General features: G+C 46.8%; 1 protein-coding gene across 1 annotated transcript; it reads left to right on the forward strand.

The window, feature by feature from the left end:
• The first annotated feature begins 296 nt into the window (after positions 1 to 296).
• On the forward strand, positions 297 to 4490 carry LOC109752198 (RING-H2 finger protein ATL66). Its single transcript, XM_020311101.4, has one exon. It carries the CDS (start codon positions 728 to 730, stop codon positions 1304 to 1306), a length of 579 nt encoding a protein of 192 aa, XP_020166690.1. The 5' UTR covers positions 297 to 727; the 3' UTR covers positions 1307 to 4490.
• The last annotated feature ends 14953 nt before the right edge of the window (positions 4491 to 19443 follow it).

The following is a 19443-nucleotide window of genomic DNA, read 5'->3' on the forward strand; positions in this document are numbered from 1 at the left end:
AACCCTCGAAGCAGATGGCCACCAGCCGGCAGGAGCAGGACGGCCAATTTCACCCTTGGCGATGTAATTGTCACAAGCTCCAGCCACAAATTCGCCAAAAAAAAAAGAAATAATTGCCAGTCAAAGATCCCCGTAGAAAATATTCGCCGCTGAAAAATCGCAAGCACTGTGCAGTTCAAAACCATTGGTCTGAATGCATGCGCGGAGCTCCGTTAGTCGTCGATCCCATCCCCCGTGGATCGTGACCAGCGATCGGAACCGGAGAATATCGCGCTCCCGAGTCCACGGCGGCAGCACAGTGCGGCATGCCTCCGTGCCGGCCCGATCAGCTCGCGGCTAGCTTCCGTTCCACCTGTGCCCCACCGGCAGGAGCCATTTTTCCAAGCTTAAAAGGGACGGCCGAGGACTTTGAATTTTTAAAACCACGCTCCACATCTCGCAGCTCACTCGCTCTCCGGTCGATCGCTCTCTCGCCAGGCCGAGCCACACCGCCACTTGCTCCGATATTTCCTCGCCCGCTCCTCCGGTCGATCGCCTGCACCACAAGCCGGCCGGCAGCGCGCTCGGTCTCCCATGCGCCGCCTTTGACTACCGCAGCTCCACGAGTCCGCACCCCGCACATGGCGTGAGAGCGTGGTCTAGCTGATAAGTCCAAGAAGTCCAAGCTCGTGCACGTCGAGGCTTGCGTGCGTGCGGAGTTCGCGGAGGGAGAGGAAGGAAGCGACCGATGGCCGCGCAGGAGGGCGCCGCGGGGACGGCGAACCAGGTGGCGAGGGTGCGGTACGGCGACGTCGACGACAGCAACTTCGCGCTGCGCGGCCGCGCCGTGCCGCTGCTGGCCGGCCTGCTCGCCCTCCTCGTCGCCTTCGTCGCCGTCTGCCTCTACCTCCGCTGGGCGTGCGGCCGCCGCCGCGCCCGCCGCGACGCCGACCGCGAGGCCTCGTCCTCGTCCGCCGCGGCCTCGCCCGTGCCCGGCCTCGACGCCGACGCCATCAATGGGCTGCCCGTCACGCTCTACAGCCCGCCCGCCTCCTCGCCGGCGCGCTCCCCTTCTCGGCAGAAGGGCGACGGTGGAGACGAGGAGCAGGCGGCGGCGGCTGTGGAGTGCTCGATCTGCATCAGCGCGCTGGTGCCCGGGGACAAGGTGAAGGCGCTCCCTCCCTGCGGCCACTGCTTCCACCCGGAGTGCGTCGACGCCTGGCTCCGCTCCCAGCCCAGCTGCCCGCTCTGCCGCACCCTCCTCCTCCCCGCCGCCGCCGTCGCCAAACGTGTCGACGTTGTCAACGGAGGCCACCCGCCGGTGTGACTCGTGAGCCAGAAGTCAACGTGCTCGCGCGCCAACTCATCGAAGCATGACAAGCAGGCCCCACCTGTAAGCCACTTACTGCTATCTTGACGGCAAGAAAGCCTGTCCCGGTTTAACGACAGAACCAAATGACCAATGTGGCTAGCTAACTGGCCCCGGCGAGGTGCGCCATCGCCGGAGGTTCGCTGGAACCAGCACAAAAATTTGCTACCACCGGCGCTTTTGATTTTGCTGAAACCGACGCCAATTTAGCAAAACTGTTTCGCAATTTGCTACCATTGGCGTTTTGCTTTGATGGAACTCGATCCATTTTTTTGTTACAACCGGGCATTTCGCTTTTGCTAGAACAAATGTTCAATTTTTTGTATTTTTGTTTCCAATGGCGTTTTGGGTTGCTGGAACCACTTCAATTTTTTTCTACCACCGGTGTGTCGGTTTGTTGGAACATTGCCCGATTTTTGCATTTTTGCTTTTATCGTTTTTTATTTTTGCTGGGACCAGCCTCAAAATTTTGCTACCACCATATTCCTTTTTTTGCTGGAACCGACAATTTTTGTGCTTCAACCGAGTACTGGAGTTTTATGTTGCTTTGGTTTTTTTGCTGGATGTGGCCTTTTCGTTTGCTACAACCGGCTATACGGATGCTGGAACCTTTGGGGAAGCTGCAATGCCGCGTGACCACTGGTGAAGGAGCTGCCACGGTGTTGCAACCAATGGTGGCGGAGCCGCAATCCGTCGCTGGCAGTTTTCTCAGGAATTTATCGAGCTGCAGCCTGTCCACAGTGGTTTTGCGACAGCTTCGTCGAAGATTTTGCGTGGGCCATGGCCACCACGGCACCGGTGGGACTCATGGGAGGGAAGGGGAGAGGAAAGCTGTGACGATGGCCATAGTGATTCACAGTGCACATGCATAACCCACATATCTTCACAGTACGTGTTAATTTCGACACAAAAAATGCTACTGATCATTACGGTGTTGTAGACGGCAGGCCCAATCCTTGAAAGCAGATTTTTTTTCTTCGAAAATAGACAACACATGTTATTCCTTTTTCTACACACCTATTTGTGATTCCAGCTTGTATTCCCTGGAGATCGGCTTGTCACATATGAATGCACCACTGCAACTATACCAGCTGTGCAATATATACCCCGCCTGAAATTGAGTTGGGCTGTCAATGGAAGAACGTGGCCAATTTTGATGGGCCTCTGGAATTGGTAGAATGTTGGCTGGCTTTCACAACATGGGCTATAAACAAGAGCAGCGAAGTTGCTACAAATACGCAAGGCCTATACAGGGGACCGGTCTGTCAAAATCTTCAAGCACCTTTGCCATCCTGCTAAATGGGAAACCTGGCATGTGGTTTCGTCGGCGGATGTTGCGGCAGGGGGGTCCGCTGTCGCCATATCTTTTCATCTTAGTTGTTGATGTGCTTCAACGCATGATCATTCAAGCTTCTAATGTTGGACTTCTATCCCACCCCTTGGACAACAACCTCCCTTGCCCGGTTCTGCAATACGCTGACGATCTGTTGATGATCCTCCCGACAGTCGCTGAACAACTTCATCATTTAAAACTTCTACCCAACCAGTTCATCGAGGCAATTGGCCTCTCAATCAATTTCCACAAAAGTACTTTTGCCTCAATCCACGTCGACCCAGATCTCTCCATTACTCTTGCTGCGATCCTACGATGCCCGATGGTCTCTTTCCCCCAATTGTACCTTGTCTTCCCCTCTCGACCTCCAAGTTAAACTTGTGAGAGTTTTTCTTCATTATCGACAAAGTGGGTCGTCGGCTTGCTGGCTGGCGTGGCCTCTTGCTCTCTTTGGCGGGAAGGGTGATCCTTGTTCGTGCGGCCCTTCGTGTATTACCTATCTATGCTATGATCGCGTTGCTGCTGCCGGCCGGCACACTTCTGGAATTAGACAAACGGTGCCGTGCTTTCTTTTGGTCTAGGCAAGACTCTATTACTGGCGGGCAATGCAAAGTGGCTTGGGATCTCGTGTGTGCTCCATTCTCTATGGTCTAGATTTCTCTTCGCTGACACACATGAACTTGTGACTTCTCCTTAAGCACCTTTCAAAACTACATGATTTCGGACAACCTTTGGCTCCGACTTACCTCGTCAACAAGTATGGTTGGTCCCTGATTCATGACTAGGGCACATGTGATAATTCCGCCACTCCGGTTTGGCGTAACGTTCTAAACGGTCTTGAATTCTTCCGCTCTATCACCACTGTCAGAATTGGCAATGGCACAACCACCTCATTATGGAACGGCTTATGGCTTCCCTCCCACCAAACTATCTTGGACTGCCAATTGCGGACGATCTATTCGCACTCTAACAGACAGACCTCTTCTATAGCTAGGGTACTTGCATCTGCTGAGTTGAACCTTGATCTTGCTCCTAGACTATCCCATGCGGCGGAACTTGAACTATTAGCGTTTCACGCTTATGGCCTCGGTTAACTTGAATTTGCAGGTTGTATACTACAGAATTTGCAGGCAAGGGGGCGTGCCTCTCTCAACTAAATTGGCATATAAAGGCGATCTGGCAGGACAGCCCAGTCAACCCTCTGGCCACAACTATATGGAAGAACTTCGCGCAAACAAATGTAGAATTTTCATTTGGCTTGCTAACAAGGACCGTGTCTACACCAACGAACGAAGACTTCGGAGATCTATCGCTACTTCGGATGCATGCCATTTCTGTGGCGCAACCGAGTGCAACGCTCACCTTCTGCTCTACTGCAATAATCTACTGCCTGTTTGGGACGGCCTAAGGAGTATCTTCAACGGAAGGCCGGACAACCTGTGGGAAGTTTGGCTTGGTGGGGCACTTTCAAATAAGGTTCGCTCCATCATGATCATTCATATCCCATGGAATACTGAGAAGCGTCACAACACAAAGGTGTTCAGAAATGAAACTCCTGGCGTCCGCCACATTGCTAAAGCAGCAGCTGACGATCTGCTGCTCTGGTCCCACCGGTGCAAAAAATGCTGATAAACAATCCCTGCTGCGAGATTGGGGAGCTATGTTGTCTCATCTAGCTGCGGGATTATAGCCTTCATGCAATTTTACAATTTCTTCTCCTTTTCCCACCTCTTGTAACTCTTTGCTGCTCTTTGTACTTGCTTCAGTTTCGGTATTATATGGCTCAGACCGGCGTAAGCCCGCTGTTGACGTGTCAAAAAAAAAGTTCATCAGGATTAACCTGTGACATAGTTTTACCTAGAAATTGTGATAGTATATTTTTCTGGCATGTTGCATCGTCCATTTAGAGAAGGCATACTAAATTACTATTGCTATGTTGTGACCTTTTACCTATGTGATATTTGTTTTCTTTGTTTACTTCATGCACAAAATACACATTTCTTTCTCTGGTCCTTTTCTTACACTTATTTATTCCTAACTGAATGTGGCAACAACATATATCAATAGATCTGCCTTCTTGTGTTCTCCAAGAAGAACTGATTGAAGAAATCGAGGTCAGTGCTTTGAGTTTTAAAGATTGTTTCATGTTAGTATATATTGTGGATTAGTATTTGCATGTTACAATATTTTGATACGCTATTTGTTTCATAACTAAAACTTAAGTTTTGTTTGCATCTATGCAGCAGAGGGAATATTTCGCAAGTCGTTCAAATGAGATTAACGTTGATGGCCACAAGCAGTGCTCATGTCTGATGTGGCAAAGGCGATCCATTAATCGTTTGTTTGTGAGACCCTATAAATGGGTGATACTTCTTTTCCACTGATTTGTTTGAGATGCTCTGTGCAAAAGTAATGTTCAATGTGGTTGAAACACGTTTCAGTTAATTTTACTGTAAAAAATTGTTTTGCTTGATTTTGTTATAATACTAACATATAATCTATATGTTTGCTGTCATCAAGTCCATTTCACTTCTTTTTTTAATACATAGTTGGAAATTTACAGATGTTCATGTTGTGGCTAATCCAGTTCCAAATTAATTGTGATGGTTACTTGTATCGATTCCAAGCTCTTAACTGAATTCTTCTTCTTTTATAGAACGAAAAAGCTATTTTCCAGTCGACTGTATTTTAGTAACAGGCATGAACGATTCGCTAACCCTCTGATCCGCTCGAGCCGTCTTTGCTCTGCCGCGTAAAAAGAGCTCCAAAAAAATAGTGCCACTACTAGGAATCGAACACACGACCAGTTGGTTGTGGCCACGATGCGCTACTGATGTCTGCTAGAACTACGTCGGTATTTCCCTAAAGAGAAAGGGATGATGCAACACAGTAACGATAGGTATTTCCCTCAATGATGAGACCAAGGTTATCGAACCAGTAGGAGAACCACGCAACACCACGTAAACAGCTCATGCACACAAAGAACAAATACTTTGGGAGGCATGCCTTTCCTGTCAACGAGAACGATCGAGTAGTTCCCAATACTTTTCATGCTAGATGTATCATAGGCGGTTCCCAAACTGAAAATAAAGGTTATTCCTTTTTCAACCATACATTCACTTTCCATGGCTAGCCGTATCCACCGGTGCCTTCCATACCAACACTTTTCAAGGAATTTATTATTTGACAACATAAAGTAAATGTTGGGGAACGCAGTAATTTCAAAAAAATTCCTACGAACACGCAAGATCTATCTAGGAGAAGCATAGCAACGAGCGGTGAGAGTGTGTCCACGTACCCTCGTAGACCGAAAGCGGAAGCGTTATATCAACGCGGTTGATGTAGTCGTACGTCTTCACGATCCGACCGATCCTAGCACTGAACGTACGGCACCTCCGTGTTCAGCACACGTTCAGCACGATGACGTCCCTCGTACTCTTGATCCAGTTGAGGCCGAGGGACAGTTCCTCAGCACGACAGCGTGGTGACGGTGATGATGAAGTTACCGGCGCAGGGCTTCGCCTAAGCACTACGACGATATGATCGAGGTGTGTAACTGCGGAGGGGGGCACTGCACACGGCTAAGAGAAATTTTGATGTGCTCTAGGGTGCCCCCTGCCCACATATGTAAAGGAGGGAGGAAGAGGAGGCCGGCCCTAGAAGGGGCGCGCCAAGCGGAGGAGTCCTACTTGGACTCCCGGTCCAAGTAGGATTCGCCCCCTTCCTATTCCAACCAGGAGAAGGAAGGGAAGGAGGAAGAGAGGAGAAGGAAGAAGGGGGGCGCTGCCCCCTGAGGGAGTCCTGGATTAAGGGGCCCTCGGGCATCCGGACTGTGTAGCATGGGCCGGACTGTTGGGTCGTGAAGATACAAGACAGAAGACTCTCTCCCGTGTCCGGATGAGACTCTCCTTGGCGTGGAAGGCAAGCTTGGCGCCCGGATATGAAGATTCCTTTCTCTGTAACCGACTTTGGATAACCCTAGTCCCCTCTGGTGTCTATATAAACCGGAGGGCTTAGTTCATAGAGACAATCATAATCATAGTCATACAGGCTAGACTTTTAGAGTTTTAGCCATTACGATCTCGAGGTAGTCAACTCTTGTAATACTCATATTCATCAAGATCAATCAAGCAGGAAGTAGGGTATTACCTCCATAGAGAGGGCCCGAACCTGGGTAAACATTTTGTCCCCCGTCTCCTGTTACCATCAACCTTAGATGCACAGTTCGGGACCCCCTACCCGAGATCCGCCGGTTTTGACACCGACGTTGGTGCTTTCATTGAGAGTTCTGTTGTGACGTCAAAGACAGGATTGATGGCTCGCCTTGTTATCAAAGACAGTGTCACCTCTGGAGGAGCACTGGCCCCAGGCCAAACCCTCCGGCTGGGCGGCTTTACCATGACCGCCGTTCGGCCGTTAAGCCGACGATGAATTCTCGAGTCATCGAAATCCCCTCTGTGTTGACTCCGAATACTCCAAGCAGATGGATCCGGCGGAGTTGTCGTCTTTGAACGATCTCCTAGATCGCATCGCCGCCTTGGGGGTCACTACAGACTACGATCGGATTGGGCTTAAACCCGACCAGAGAGAAATTAAACCTCCACCAATTACCCACCAGATAGCGGTAGTAGAGGAGCAAGACGACAACTCTTCCTCTATACTGAGGACGAACTATGTTCTGATCTCCGAGCTCGAAGAGCCGGATACCTGCCTTCGCAAAGACACGCCCTGCCCTCCGAACCTAGAATCGGACGGCGGGCCTGAAAAATCAGTTGATATCCCGGAGCCCGAGCTATTAAGTTCGGAAGTTTTTCAAACCCCGGATCCCAAATTGGGTCAGGGTTCGGATTTAAAGCCACCCACCCGCCCAGATATAAACGACCGCGTGCACATACGAGAGTAGTCTCAGGAAACAGTCCATCACTTTTGGGCCAGATTCCTCCTTGTCAAAGACAAGATTAAAGATTGCCACGACAAAGACGCGATCTCAGTATTCAGCAACAATTGCACGGATTACTGAATCCTCTACGCCATCAACCGTCGTCACGTATTACACTTCGCTGACTTGGCAACCATAGTACAGAAGTACTGCGCAATGGAAAGCACCTGGAAAACCCAGGCAGCTCGCTGGGAACCACCGGTTTCCACTCAACCCCCCGTCCGGACAAAAAGGATGCACCCATGTGGGGCGCCCGACCCAACAGCAAAGAAATCTAAACCTATTACAGGGCGCGGAACTGTTCTGGAGGGATGGCTCGATCGGCCATGCAAAATACACACAACACCGGATACCATACCAACCCACAGCCTTAGAGCATGTTGGATACTCCAACAAGTGGCCAAGAGCGGCGAGGAACTCCTCACCACAAATACCTCAGATCAACACCACCCGGAAGACGACGACCTCAGAATATTGACGGTCGTCGAAACCTTCGATTCAAATAACAGGCGCAAAAGGGCACTCCGTGACCTCGCCGAAGTCTGCTAAGTCGCAGCAATAAACTCCTGGAATGACACGGCCATAACTTTCAATGCCGGTGACGAACCAAAATTCAGGACAGTCCAGGCACCAGCCACCTTGGTCCTTAGTCCAATCGTGGATGGCTTTCGGCTTACCAAAGTGCTCATGGACGGCGGCAGCCGATTAAACCTCATCTACGAGGACACACTCAACAAAATGGAAATAGACAGGAGCCGCATCGAGCAAAGTAGTACGACCTTCCAAGGAATTATTCCCAGTCGGGAGGCGCGATGCGCGGGAAAAATCACACTCGACGTGGTATTCGGCACGCCGAAGAATTATCGGTCCGAAGAAATAACCTTCCAAGTGGCCCCTTTCAACAGTGGATATCACGCCCTATTGGGGCGAGATGCATTCACACGCTTCCAAGCTATACCTCATTACGGGTACATGAAGCTCAAGATGCCCGGGCCCAATGGTATAATCACTCTTGTCAGTGATCCGGACACATCACTCCACGCCGAAAATAAAACCGCATCCCTGGCCTTCGAGGCATTGTCCGAAGCCCTCGCGGCCGAAGAATTAACCGCACTACTCCACGGTGGATAGGGACGATGTAATCCTGGACAAGTGACCCAAATGCACCTCCTTTAAACTAGCAGATGAAATAGTCAAATTTCAAGTCCACCCAACGGACCCTAAGAAGACAGCATCCATCGGGGCACAGCTGGACCTAACGGTTGACGCCGCGCTACGAGAGTTCCTGCGCAAGAGCTGGGACATATTCGCCTGGCACCCTTCTGATATGCCAGGAATCCCACGCAGGTTGGCCGAACACGGCCTCAATATATAGAAGGGATATAAACCGGTCAAGCAAACACTGCGGCGCTTTTCCGAACCCAAACGTCAAGCTATGGGGGAGGAGCTAGCCAAGTTAATCGAGGCCGGATTCATTAGAGAAATAAAACACCCTGACTGGCTAGCAAACCTGGTGATGGTGCCAAAGAAGGATAAATCCTGGCGTCTGTGCATCGATTTCAAAGACCTTAATAAGGCCTGCCCTAAGGATCGCTTCCCCCTCCCCCGCATCACCCAGATTATCGATGCTACCGCAGGACACGACTCACTGTGTTTCCTCGACGCATATTCCGGATACCATCAAATCAAAATGAAGGAGTCCGACCAAGCCGCAACGACATTCATTACGCCATATGGGCCATTCTACTTCAACACTATGCCCTTCGGGCTCAAAAACGTCGGGGCCACCTACCAACGCATGATTCGTGGAGAAACAACTCGGCAAGACAGTCGAAGCGTATGTAGATGACGTCGTCATCAAAACTAGGCACGTCGAGTCATTAATAGACGATCTACGTCTCACATTCGATAACCTCCGTACATACGACATCAAGCTCAATCCGGAAAAGTGTGTTTTCGGCATTCCCGCTGGAAAACTGCTGGGCTTCATCGTCTCCAATAGAGGAATTGAAGCAAATCCAGCCAAAATCTGAGCTTTGTCACAATTGGCTACACCAACAGACCTTAAACAGGTCCAAAAACTAGCTGGATGCGTGGCAGCTTTAAGCCGCTTTATCTCCAGATTAGGAGAAAAAGCATTGCCACTTTATCGCCTTCTCCGACGCACCGACCACTTTGAGTGGACGGATGCGGCAACGGCCGGACTGGAAGAAATATCGGCCCTTTTAGTGAGCAACCCAATCCTGGCCGCGCCGAACGTCGGCGAACCCATATTATTATACATATCGGCAACACACCAGGCGGTGAGTGCCGTGCTCGTTGTCGAGCGAGAGCAGGACGGACACAAGTTCCCGCTCCAGAAACCGGTATAGTACGTATCCACCGTTCTCACACCATGCAAATCCCGATACCCTCATTACCAAAAGATAGCATACGCGGTCTTTATGGCGTCCCGGAAGCTGTGACACTACTTTCAAGAGTGCTCGATCACGGTGGCTTCCGAGGTACCACTCAACGACATAATAAACAACCGCGATGCCACGGGCCGGATTGCCAAGTGGGCCATTGAGCTCCTTCCATTCGACATAACATACAAACCGCGCCGAGCCATTAAAACCCAAGTACTGGCTGACTTCGTCGCCGAATGGACAGAGGCCGAACTCCCTAAAGAGTACGACACATATTCCAACTCGGTTATGCACTTCGATGGTTCCAAAATGCTGGCGGGATTAGGGGCGGGCGTTGTCTTAACGTCCCCCACTGGAGATGCAGTTTAGTATGTACTCCAAATATTATACACAGACTCCAACAATGCAGCCGAATACGAGGCCTTATTGCATGGTCTTAGTATGTACTCCAAATATTATACACAGACTCCAACAATGCAGCCAAATATTATACACAGACTCCAACGCGTGGAAGTGCGCGGGGACTCAAACCTCGCAATATCTCAAATAAATGGAGATTTCGATGCCAAAGATCCAAAGATGGCGGCTTATGGTAACGCCGTTCTCATAATGTCGGCTCGGTTCAAGGGGCTCGAGTTTCATCATGTGGCTCGAGAAAGTAATCAAGCGACGGATGTCCTTGCTCGCATCGGCGCCAAGCGCGACCCCATCCCACCTAACATCTTTCTGGAAAGGCTTTTCAATCCATCCGTGGTGTGGCAAGGGGAGAGAGGCAACACCAGTCTGGATCCAACCATAACCCCATATTCCGAACACACCGATATCATGGGGGGCTCAGCCACCGAAATAACACCGTCGACCCATCTTATCATGGCAGTCATTGCCCCATGGACCGAACCAATCTTGGCCTACCTTAATAGGCGAGAACTCCCTGAGGATCAGAATGAGGCTCGCCGCATTGTCCGGCGCTCTAAAGCCTATAAGGTTCACGACGGAGAACTCTACAAGAAAAGCGCTACCGGAGTACTTCAAAGATGTATCTCCGAGGAAGAGGGGCAGAAGCTCTTGGCTGAAATTCATGCCGGTCTCGGTGGTCACCACGCCGCGGCTCGGGCCCTTGTAAGGAAGGCCTTCCGTATAGGTTTCTATTGGCCGACGGCCCGAGCAGATGCACAATACCTTGTCCAACGTTGCGTCGGATGCCAGCTTTTCGCCAACCAAAGCCATATGACACCCACCGCTCTACAAACAATCCCCATCACTTGGACTTTCGCGGTCTGGGGGCTTGATATGGTCGGACCCCTTAAAGGAGGAAGCCATAAGAAAAAGTATCTGCTGGTCATGGTGGATAAATTCACTAAGTGGATAGAGGCCAAACCAGTTAAAACGGCTGAAGTCGGACCAGTGATAGACTTCATATCCGGTGTTGTGCACCGTTATGGTGTTCCACACAGCATCATCACCGATAACGGCTCCAATTTCACAGCCGATGAGGTGAAAACCTGGTGTGCTAATCTGGGAATTAAGCTCGATTACGCCTCTGTCTATCACCTGCAAACAAACCATCAAGTCGAACGAGCCAATGGTCTTATTATGAGCGGCATTAAGCCCAGACTAGTGCGGTCTTTGAAAGAATCAGACAAGCACTGGGTTGAGGAGCTCGACGCCGTACTCTGGGGGCTGCGGACCATGCCCAATCGCACTACCGGATATACACCTTTCTTCATGGTGTACGGCGCAGAGGCTGTGTTACCCTGCGACATTATTCATGACTCACCTCGAGTGCGCATGTACGAAGAGAGAGAGGCCGAGCTTGATCGGCAAGACAACTGAGATGCCCCGGAGGAGGAGCGCGACGTTGCAAAAGCCCGTTTCGCATTTTATCAACAGCAGGCCCGCAGATATCAAAGCAGAGAAGTGCGGGCCAAGACTTATAATGTTGGTGAACTCGTTCTACGCTTGCCGGAGAAGAAAAAGGACAAACTCAAGCCCAAGTGGGAGGGTCCCTTCATCATTGACGAAGTTCTCACTGGAGGAGCGTACCACCTGCGTGATGCATCAGACAATCGCCTAGAGCCGAACCCCTGGAACGCGGCCAGACTCTGAAGATTCTATGCCTAGCGCCGAACTCTTTGTTCGTCTCCTTCTCCCTATTGTTTCCATTTTTTTTTTATTTTTTCCTCTCTTTTCACTTTTTCCTTTTTTTAGCCTTAAAGCTTTCGCGCGGCTAAACCGTGCACCAATGACGTACACATCCTCAAATATGTACGTCCATCATACCTGGGGGCTTCCTGCACAGAAGCTTATTATTGTTATTTTCCGAGCATCAAGGTCATCACATATGCGTTTTTCCTCATATGTACCTTTTCTTCACCATTATATGCATCGATATGACTTAAGTTTGTATGCCCTATGTTCCCGTTAGATCGGCTAGGGCATAAAGGGAGCACCTCTGCGATTGTTACTGCCGGGTCATCCAGATGTGTACCTCAGACTGGGTGAAGCCGAAAGCTAGCGTTCTTAAGGGAATATTCGGTTGGCGGACTAAAGATGTTTTACATTCATTCCACTATGAACCCCCAGACGTTACGTATACTGCGATTTTTTCAATCACAGTTCGGACATGCACATTAACGCATGTACCCCCAGGGAAAGGAACCCTTAACGGAACTATTCTCTCTGGAAGATGTTTCTTACAATCACAATGTAATATAACATAGCTAGTCGGATACAACTTGTCTGTTCAAGCAACTATGACCCCTACGTCTAGTTTCCACGCATACCCCGGTCTATTTTGCCGCTCAGGTATTCGGAAACACTCCGCACCTTCGGGTCGAGAGGTCGAAGCGAAAAGGTCTGCCATGACAATCGTTTTACAATCTGACTAGGGACAAATATGTCAAGGAAAGTACATAGTCACTTGGAATAAAAAATTTCCTCCTCTATACCATCTAACAGGCTGTCTAACTTACAATCCTGTTGGGAATATTTAGCGGCCACTTCTAGTTGGTCATATACCAAGTTAACGGGAATTTCTTTCCCATCTGACCCTAGAGGTCCGACCCCGGCCATATGATTTGGATCAAGCTTGGTATACCGTGTTTTCACCATGGCCCAGGCCTCTCGCACCTTCCCGGCAGGCCGATATCTTCCATAATCGGAAACGCCGCCGCGCTCCCTTGAATAGCTGTAGGGGAGGCGGATGGCCATAAGGCCTTGGCAGCACTTCACATCGCCTGTCGGGTGATACGTCTCCAACGTATCTATAATTTATGAAGTATTAATGCTATTATACTATCTGTTTTGGATGTTTAATGGGCTTTACTATGCACTTTTATATTATTTTTGGCACTAACCTATTAACCTAGAGCCCAGTGCCAGTTTCTGTTTTTTCCTTGTTTTTGAGTTTTACAGAAAAGGAATACCAAACGGAGTCCAATTGACATGCCGATTTTTGATGATTTTTTCTGGACCAAAAGAAGCCCCCGGAGTGAAAGAGTTGGGCCAGGAGAGTCCTGGACTGCCCACAAGGGTGGGGGGCGCGCCCACCCCCTGGGCATGGGCCCCTGCCTCGTGGACAACCCGGAGACCCCCCTGACGTGAGACCTACGCCAAAAAATCCTATAAATACTGAAACCTCCAGAAAACAGAATAGATCGGGAGTTCCGCTGCCGCAAGCCTCTGTAGCCACCAAAAACCAATCGGGACCCTGTTCCGGCACCCTGCCGGAAGGGGGATCCCTCACCGGTGGCCATCTTCATCATCCCGACGCTCTCCATGACGAGGAGGGAGTAGTTCACCCTCGGGGCTGAGGGTATGTACCAGTAGCTATGTATTTGATCTCTCTCTCTCTCTCTCGTGTTCTTGATTTGGCACGATCTTGATGTATCGCGAGCTTTGCTATTATAGTTGGATCTTATGATGTTTTTCCCCCTCTACTCTCTTGTAATGGATTGAGATTTCCCTTTGAACTTATCTTATCGGATTGAGTCTTTAAGGATTTGAGAACACTTGATGTATGTCTTGCGTGGGATACCCGTGGTGACAATGGGGTATTCTATTGATTCACTTGATGTATGTTTTGGTGATCAACTTGTGGGTTCCGCCCATGAACCTATGCATAGGGGTTGGCACACGTTTTCGTCTTGACTCTCCGATAGAAACTTTGGGGCACTCTTTGAAGTACTTTGTGTTGGTTGAATAGATGAATCTGAGATTGTGTGATGCATATCGTATAATCATACCCACACATACTTGAGGTGACATTAGGGTTTTGGTTGATTTGTGTCTTAAGGTGTTATTCTAGTACGAACTCTATGATAGATCGAACGTAAAGAATAGCTTCATGTTATTTTACTACGCACTCTTGAATAGATCGATCAGAAAGGATAACTTTGAGGTGGTTTTGTACCCTACCATAATCTCTTCGTTTGTTCTCCGCTATTAGTGACTTTGGAGTGACTCTTTGTTGCATGTTGAGGGATAGTTATATGATCCAATTATGTTATTATTGTTCAGAGAACTTGCACTAGTGAAAGTATGAACCCTAGGCCTTATTTCCTAGCATTGCAATACCGTTTACGCTCAGTTTTATCGCTTGCTACCTTGCTGTTTTTATATTTTCAGATTACAAAAACCTCTATCTACCATCCATATTGCACTTGTATCACCATCTCTTCGCCGAACTAGTGCACCTATACAATTTACCATTGTATTGGGTGTGTTGGGGACACAAGAGACTCTTTGTTATTTGGTTGCAGGGTTGTTTGAGAGAGACCATCTTCATCCTACGCCTCCCACGGATTGATAAACCTTAGGTCATCCACTTGAGAGAAATTTGCTACTGTCCTACAAACCTGTACACTTGGAGGCCCAACAACATCTACAAGAAGAAGGTTGCGTGGTAGACATCAAGATCTTTTCTGGCGCCGTTGCTGGGGAGGCTAGGTAAGCGGCACTCACACCCCGTCAATCAAGCTCTTTTCTGGCGCCGTTGCCGGGGAGGTGAGTGCTTGAAGGTATATCTTTAGATCTTGCAATCGAGTCTTTTAGTTTCTTGTTTTATCACTAGTTTAGTCTATAAAATAAAACTACAAAAAAATGGAATTGAGTTTGTCTCATACGCTTCATCTTTTTAATATCTTTCGTGAGAATGATGGGAAGGAAAAATGTGCTCATGTACTAGAAGAAGAATTACATAGAATGCTTGGCATAAAATATGTGAATGATGAGCATGATATCAATGTTGTTAGTATGAATTCCATTAATACCCATGATTCTAATGATATGCAAAGCCACAAGCTTGGGGAAGCTATGTTTGATGAAGATGATATTTTTTGTCCCCCAAGTTTTGATGAGAAAATTTATTATGATGAAAGCATGCCTCCTATTTATGATCATTATTGTGATGACACGTATGCTATAAAGAATAAAGATAACCATGAAACGTTTCATCATGATTTTAATTTTCAATTGGATTATGCTTCACATGATAGTTATTTTGTTGAGTTTGCTCCCACTACTATTGATGAGAATAAATTTGCTTATGTGGAGAGTAGTAAAATTTCTATGCTTGTAGATCATGAAAAGAATGCTTTATGTGATAGTTATATTGTTGAATTCATTCATGATGCTACTGAAAATTATTATGAGGGAGGAATATATGCTTGTAGGAATTGCAATAATATCAAGTTTCCTCTCTATGTGTTGAAAATCTTGAAGTTGCACTTGTTTTGCCTTCCTATGCTAGTTGATTATTGTTCCATAAGTTGTTTGCTCACAAAATCCCTATGCATAGGAAGTGGGTTAGACTTAAATGTGCTAGTCATATTCTTCATGATGCTCTCTTTATGTTTCAATTCTTATCTTTTATGTGAGCATCATTGAAATCATCATGCTTAGCTAGGGGCGTTAAACGTTAGCGCTTGTTGGGAGGCAACCCAATTTTATTTTAGTTTCTTGATTTTTGGTTCTGTTTAGGAATAAATAATCCATCTAGCTTCTGTTTAGATGTGGTTTTATGTTTTAATTAGTGTTTGTGCCAAGTTAAACCTATATGATCTTCTTGGGTGATAGTTATTCGATCTTGCTGAAAATTCCAGAAACTTTTTGTTCACGAAAACAATTGTTTAAAATCACCAGAACGTGATAAAATACTGATTCCAATTGCAGAAGATCAATACTCAAATTATCTAGGTCTTCCTATTTTGGTAGATTTTCTGAGTTCCAGAAGTTTGCGTTAGTTACAGAGTACTACAGACTGTTCTGTTTTTGACAGATTCTGTTTTTTCGTGTGTTGTTTGCTTATTTTGATGAATCTATGGCTAGTAAAATAGTTTATAAACCATATAGAAGTTGGAATACAGTAGATTTAACACCAATATGAATAAATAATGAGTTCATTACAGTACCTTAAAGTGGTTGTTTGTTTTCTTTCGCTAACGGAGCTTACGAGTTTTCTGTTAAGTTTTGTGTTGTGAAGTTTTCAAGTTTTGGGTAAGGATTCGATGGACTATGGAATAAGGAGTGGCAAGATCCTAAGCTTGGGGATGCCCAAGGCACCCCAAGGTAATATTCAAGGATAACCAAGAGCCTAAGCTTGGGGATGCCCCGGAAGGCATCCCCTCTTTCGTCTTCGTTCATCGGTAACTTTACTTGGAGCTATATTTTTATTCACCACATGATATGTGTTTTGCTTGGAGCATCATTTTATTTTCTTTTGTTTTGCTTGCTGTTCGAATAAAATACTAAGATCTGAAATTATTAAATGAGAGAGAGTCTTCACATAGCTACATAATTATTTAACTACTCATTAATCTTCACTTATATCTTTTTGGAGTAGTTTGTCATTTACTCGTGTGCTTCACTTATATCCTATGAGTAAATGGTTGAATGAATTGAATATCATAAATCTGAAATTATATATGTTTCATATGCCTTTCCCATGGGAGTAATGCCTTCACATATAAGAAGTAGGGGTGGTAAATTTTTTGATGGTTAGCAAACATTGTATTGGTCACTTGAACAATTCATGAAAGAATATTGAAGGAAGAGAGATTTCACATATAAATATACTATCTTGGACATCTTCTATGATTGTGATCCGCATTAATTATTTTCAAACCTGAGCAAATTAGTTGAAGTTGGACAAGGAAGACAACATAATGAGTTATGCTTGGGTATATTTGTATAGAAGTTATATTGTTATGGATCCTCTAACATGTGGTGCTTGCTATTTAGAATCTTTTGCTAGCCTAAATTTCTGTACTAAGCGGGAATACTGCTTGCGCATCCAAAATCCTTGAACCAAGTTTCTTTCATGAGTGTCCACCATATGTACCTATATGCGGTATTTACCTGCCGTTCCAAGTAAATTTGCATGTGCCAAACTCTAAACCTTCAAATAATAATCTGTTTTGTATGCCCGAATCGCTCATGTGGCGACTAGGGGCTAGCAGTATCTTCCATGCTAGGTGGGTTATTCTTACGATGAGTGGACTCCGCTCATCATTCACGAGAAAATAGCTGGTAACTGGGATGCCCAGTCCTATGATCAAAAGATCAAAAACAAATTCGCAAATAATTTAAACAAACTCCCCCAGGATTGTTGAAAGTTGGACGACACCTGTTGTTTCGGACAAGTCGTGGAGTGTGATTGTTGGTGGAGGGGGAGTAAAATCTTTACCTTTCTACGTGGGAACCGCCTATGATGTATCTAGTATGGAAGATATTGGGAACTCTTGGTCGTTATGTTGACAACGAAAGCATACCTCTCAAAATTATTTTCATCTCTGTTTTAAAGCTTCGAGCTCTGGCACCTCTACAAATCCCTGCTTCCCTCTGCGAAGGGCCTATCTTTTACTTTTATGCAAGAGTCAGTAGTATTCCTTCTCATTCCAACCTACTCTTTAGTTGGCAAGCATCATGTGATGGAAAGATCTAAGCATATATGGCCATTCAAATATATTTGAGCATGAATTATTACTGTTGACATTACCCTTGAGGTAAAAGGTTGGGAGGCGAAACATTAAGCCCCTATCTTTCTCTGTGTTCGATGAATACTATTTGTTCTAAAAATATGCTTTGAGTGGTAGCAATCATGGAAGACTAAATGATAGTTGAGTATGTGAAGTTTGCGGAATCAAAGCTCTGACATAGACTCTTCCTGAAAATAAGATGAATTATAATTTTTTGATGACTAATAACACGGTTTGTTAGTTTTCAAGAAAGTTTATGATCTATACTTTAACATGTGAATAGTTTGTTACTTGATCATGAAAAGTTTTATGAGTTGAGCTACTGTTATGACATATAATGATGCTAGAAAAGGTGATCGAAATTATCATTGATCAAACTTATGCACCTGCTAGCATTCACACTTCATAAATTATTTCTTTTATCATTTACCTACTCGAGGACAAGCAGGAATTAAGCTTGGGGATGCTGATACGTCTCCAACGTATCTATAATTTATGAAGTATTCATGCTATTATATTATCTGTTTTGGATGTTTAATGGGCTTTACTATGCACTTTTATATTATTTTTGGGACTAACCTATTAACCTAGAGCCCAGTGCCAGTTTTCTGTTTTTTCCTTGCTTTTGAGTTTTACAGAAAAGGAATACCAAACGGAGTCCAATTGACGTGCCGATTTTTGATGATTTTTTCTGGACCAAAAGAAGCCCCCGGAGTAAAAGAGTTGGGCCAGGAGAGTCCCGGGCTGCCCACGAGGGTGGGCGGGGCGCCCACCCCCTGGGCGTGGGCCCCTGCCTCGTGGACAACCCGGAGACCCCCCTGACGTGAGACCTATGCCAAAAAATCCTATAAATACTAAAACCTCCAGAAAACAGAATAGATCAGGAGTTCCGCCGCCGCAAGCCTCTGTAGCCACCAAAAACCAATCGGGACCCTGTTCCGGCACCCTGCCGAAGGGGGATCCCTCACCGGTGGCCATCTTCATCATCCCGGCGCTCTCCATGACGAGGAGGGAGTAGTTCACCCTCGGGGCTGAGGGTATGTACCAGTAGCTATGTGTTTGATCTCCCTCTCTCTCTCTCTCTCTTTCGTGTTCTTGATTTGGCACGATCTTGATGTATCGCAAGCTTTGCTATTATAGTTGGATCTTATGATGTTTCTCCCCCTCTACTCTCTTGTAATGGATTGAGATTTCCCTTTGAAGTTATCTTATCGGATTGAGTCTTTATGGATTTGAGAACACTTGATGTATGTCTTGCGTGGGATACCCGTGGTGATAATGGGGTATTCTATTGATTCACTTGATGTATGTTTTGGTGATCAACTTGTGGGTTCCGCCCATGAACCTATGCATAGGGGTTGGCACACGTTTTTGTCTTGACTCTCCGGTAGAAACTTCGGGGCACTCTTTGAAGTACTTTGTGTTGGTTGAATAGATGA

Source organism: Aegilops tauschii, chromosome 1, assembly GCF_002575655.3.
Source record: "Aegilops tauschii subsp. strangulata cultivar AL8/78 chromosome 1, Aet v6.0, whole genome shotgun sequence".
NCBI lineage: Eukaryota > Viridiplantae > Streptophyta > Magnoliopsida > Poales > Poaceae > Aegilops > Aegilops tauschii.

Coding starts and splice junctions, on each gene's coding strand:
- LOC109752198 (XM_020311101.4), top strand. CDS start 728: ATGGCCGCGCAGGAGGGCGCCGCGGGGACGGCGAACCAGGTGGCGAGG.